The sequence below is a fragment of the Grammomys surdaster genome, unplaced genomic scaffold, assembly GCF_004785775.1.
Source record: "Grammomys surdaster isolate TR1022 unplaced genomic scaffold, NIH_TR_1.0 243, whole genome shotgun sequence".
NCBI lineage: Eukaryota > Metazoa > Chordata > Mammalia > Rodentia > Muridae > Grammomys > Grammomys surdaster.
This window is the reverse complement of record NW_021604688.1, coordinates 4801470-4805865: the sequence shown is the minus strand read 5'-3', so window position 1 is coordinate 4805865 and position 4396 is coordinate 4801470. Positions and strand designations below refer to the sequence as shown.

Below are 4396 nucleotides of genomic sequence, written 5' to 3'. Positions count from 1 at the left end.
TAACATGAGTTTGAGGTCAGCCTGGTCTACATAGTGAGCTGCAGATCATCCAGAGACCCTGTCTAGAAACCAAGAAAAAGAATGAAGCTACTAAAAGACCGGATGCTCACTGGGCTCCTCCAAGCACGTGCTCCAGGCCAAGGTTCACAACGCCAGCAGCAGTCACCAGCCCGACGCCTTCCGACCCGGAAGAAACACTTCCGAGCCCCGCCTCCTAAGAGCGGCTGGGGAAGGACACTGTTAAGCTCCTGGAGGTTCGCGGAGTTTCCGAGCAACAACACGGAAGTAACATCTAGCCGGAAGTTCTAGGGCTCGCATTGGGAGGGGTGGGGGCGGGGAGCCGCAGGCCGACTGAGGGCAGAATGGCGGCTCAAATTCCAATCGTGGCTGCTACTTCTACCCCCGCCGTAGCTAGGAACAGCAAGAAGAGGCCGGCTAGCCCTTCTCACAACAGCAGTGGAGGGGGGTACGGTGCTAGTAAGAAGAAAAAGCTGTCGGCCTCCGGCTTTGCTCAGGTAGTGTACGGGAACAGGAACGCATGCGCAGGCCCGAGAGGCGCCGAAACGCTTGCGCGGGGAGGGGCGGAGCCTGAGGCGCGTGCGCAGTGCCAGTATGGGGGGGGTGTCGGGGGAGGTTTCAGTACTTTCCGAAGAACGTCCTAATTTTTTGCTGGAAGTTAGTATATTTGAGTCATAGGTTGGACCTGTGGTTTTAATCAAAAGGTCACCCGCGTCATATAGTAATGGAGGAGGTTAAAATCGGTTTAGCAGGGTCTTCCAGTTCCGGCAGGACTTGTTTTCTGTATCTTTGTTCATGAGAAGTTCGCGGGTCACCCATAGCACATCCTGCAGACACCCGGTGGGAATCTGAGGGGTCTTTCCAGTGAACAACATGGAGGGGTACAAAGATGGTTGATACCAGTGGATTCCTTCATTCTTCTTACACGTGTTAAATCTGGAGGTTAAGAGGTTGATGTACGCTCTTAATCCCAGTACTTGGAAGGTAACTCTGCAAGTTTGAGGCCAGCCTGCTCTTCAGAGCGAGCTCCAGAACACCGAGGCTACAAAGAGAAATGCTGTCTCGACAAACAAACAAAAAGAGGTCGAGGTCAATGACAAAAGTGCTGGCGGAGAGATCAGCGGTGTCTTGGTTAGGTTCTTGCACTTTCTAAGAATGGTTATGCCCTCAGCTTGTGTAGTGCATTTGGTGAGAGTCACGGTTGGTAATTGGCACGCCCACCCCTTTTAGCATATTATTGAGTTACTATGCTTGCATGCAATGAAACACACAAACTGTGGATAGTCTCCAGATAAGAGAGGTCCAGAAAATTCCTGCTGGTCTTGTCCCTACGTCTCAGCCTTGCAGTTCTGTCACTGCTCTTCCCTCCCTGCCAGAGGTAACCACTCTTCTAACATCACTTACCTCAAACTTTGTTTTAAAATGCAATATAAACAGAATCATACAGAACATATTCTTGCCTTCAGTTAATAATTCAAGCAAATACCGATGTAATTGTCTGTCTCTTAGAAAACAGTCGTTCTTGTTCCTTTCAGACAAGAAAAATGTAAGGCAGGCTGGTCTTGAACTCATAATCCTGGTTTAGCCTTCCTAATACTGGATTAATGGAATGGACTACTATGCCCAATTTCTTCTATATATATACACCTTTTGGGGGTGGTTTGTGTTTGGTTTCAGACCGGGGACAAGGGCTTGAGGTGCATATTTTACATACTAAAGCAGACCTGGCCTCCAGGTCCTCCCAGCATCCCTCATTTCCCATCTGGCACACCCTGTCCCCAACCCTGAACTTTCCAACACAGGGGCCAGGCTGCCCTTTTTCCAGAGGCCCTTCCCTACATAATCCAGACATTTTGGTCATGCTCTTTCTCTCTTCATAAAAGTGCCCCTTCTCTCTTTCTCTCTTTCTCCTCTAACCCCACCCATCCTCTTTCTCCATGGAGACTCCCCTGGCCCTCAATCCTTGGTTGGGGTCAGTGAACTTGCCCGACAGATAACAGCCTTTAATATAATTAATCTGGTTTTAATTGGTTCATTTCATCAGTGGCGGAGAAATAAACTTTCAGTTTAAAATAGGGTCTCTTTGTAGTCCTGGCTACCCTGGAACTCTGTAGACCAGGCTGGCCTCAAACTCAGAGATTGCCTCTGCCTCCCAAGTGCTGGGATTAAAGGCATGCAAATACTGGGATTAAAGGCATGTACCTGGGTTGTTTGTTTTGAAACAGGATTTCATTATGTTTCTCAGACTGGTTTAGAACATAGTCTGTATCACAAACTGGCCTCAAATTTCTGATCCTTGTGTTTGAGGCTCCTGGATGTTGAGATTACAGGCATGCACTATCATGCTCAGCTCCCTTGTATACTCTTGACTGGAGTCTTTATGAGCTGCAGCCTGTGTATTCTCCTTAAGGTGATTTACTGTTCACTTGTGCCCAGACCAAGCACTAGACTCACTGCATTGAGTTTTTGTTTCCTTTTTGGTATTTTTGTTTTTGCTTTTGTTTTTTGATACAAACTCAACAATGTAGCTCCTGCTAGACCTGGTGGTATGGAGACCAGGCTAGCTTTAAACTCCCAGAGATCCACCTGCCTCTGTCTCTCAGTGCTGACATTAAAGACATATTTTACCATGCCCTGTTTTTTGTGGGCTTTGTTTTGTTTTGTTTTGTTTGAGACAGGACTGTCTTGCTATGTAAACATTGCTGGGTTTGTGGCAGTCTTCCTGCCTCAGCCTAATTCCTGGTATTACAGGTATTTACTACCACACCTAGTCTTAGTTAACTTCTTTCTTTTTCTACCCCATACCCTTTTTTGAGACAGAGTCTTGCTGTATAGCCCAGGCTGTCTATAAATTTACTATGTAGCCCAGGCTGGGGTTCTTAGTCCAGATTACTATGAGAAGTTACTGTATTTGTAGTTTAAATACTGACAAAAACCACTGTTCTCTTTCTTTTAAAAATACCACAGAGGGAAGACAAAGTTGTCCTGAAGTCTGAGTCCTAGTCATGAGGGCTGCTGTTGGCAGAAGCCATTTATTTGGACTCTACAGTTGAACAGAAGTGGGTGGGGCCCCTAGGCCTTGCTGACTCCAGTGTGTTACAGCAAGACTGGTTTCTCTACCCTGGGACTTATACCATCTCCTTTAGTAATGTGAAGAGGGCATGGCCCTTAGCTCTAGGCAGTACTTCCTCATCTCTCCATGGAGCCTTTCATGTCTCGGGGCTGGGTTTTCCGTCTCATGAAGTCTCTTAGTGTTACTGGTCCGTTCACATACGGAAACAGTAGATCATCTTATATCCTGATTTATTGCAGCAGAGCATCACAGACTTGATTTTCCCTCTGACTAAAGGCTTTCCTGTCATCCTGACTCACCATTGACACCAGAGTCTCACAGAGACTGTGACTGAAAGGAGCAAGGGTGGAGTCACCTGGGAGTGGGGTTGAGGAGGAAAGAGAAGCTGAAACCGGTATTACCTCTCTGGGGTTTGTCTGGGTAGATATAGCATAGAAGCCACCATGGTTGGAGAAACAGTAGCTTTTCTGTGATACAACCATAGGGCCATTCTCAGACCTGGTTTCCCTTTTCCACTCTTCCATAGGCTGCTGCAGGAGCAGCAAGCTTCTGGCCACCCTTACCCCCATTACTGTCAGCAGAAGCCCTTGCTTTTCTGGGATGGCCTCTCCCTGCTAGACTGTTATGACTGTCAGGTCCAAACTGATTTGGTGCAGTGCCTGTTTCTCACAGGGTCCTCTGGGGACTCCCCTCGTGCCCACACCTCAGTGACTCACATTGCCCCTGGAGGATGGAGTGCAGAGTTGGCCACACGCTGTCCACAGCACTCTGCACACACAGTCAGAGGCCTGGTTTCTTTTCCTTTTAGCATCTCTCTGCTTCCCTAGCAGTTTGTCTTGTTTGTCCCGGAGGACCTCTTTCCTGCTAGCACTGGCTGGTCTCCTGACAGCCTCTAGTTGCTTCTAATTAACAGCCTCTTTTCTTCTTTTGCCCTGGATAACAGCCTCTTAAAGCAGAGACTTCAGGGCCTGTGCGATGGACGGCACAGTGAGTGGGGCTGCTAATTCGGAGGCAGTGCCTGTGCAGCTGGCACACATCCACAAATACTTAAAACAGAAATGTAAGCTAGACTTCACTGTGAGTTTCTCAAGGCTTAAGGTTTTGCATACTACTGGGAAGATTGCGGTGACTGAGGATAGCAGAGAGCTGTCTACACTGAAGAGCAGAAAGAGCAGAGGAGGCCAGGCCCAGGCGGACCCTGGAGAGGAGTCTGGGAAGGAGCTTGGGGAGAGACCTTCTGAGGACTATTGTGACAGTGAACGGCCCTGTCCTCCCTTTTCCTGCCACAGATCCCACAGAGAGGAC

The 4396-nt window shown here is 48.3% G+C and overlaps 1 protein-coding gene across 1 annotated transcript in view; it reads left to right on the top strand.

Moving 5' to 3' along the window:
* The first annotated feature begins 265 nt into the window (after positions 1–265).
* The window catches only part of Ino80c (INO80 complex subunit C), a 16853-nt gene continuing 12722 nt past the window's right edge, over positions 266–4396 (top strand). The window contains exon 1 of the mRNA XM_028774886.1: positions 266–515. Within this exon, the coding sequence (XP_028630719.1) occupies positions 363–515 (153 nt within the window). The 5' untranslated portion in view covers positions 266–362. The remainder of the gene's footprint in view (positions 516–4396) is intronic.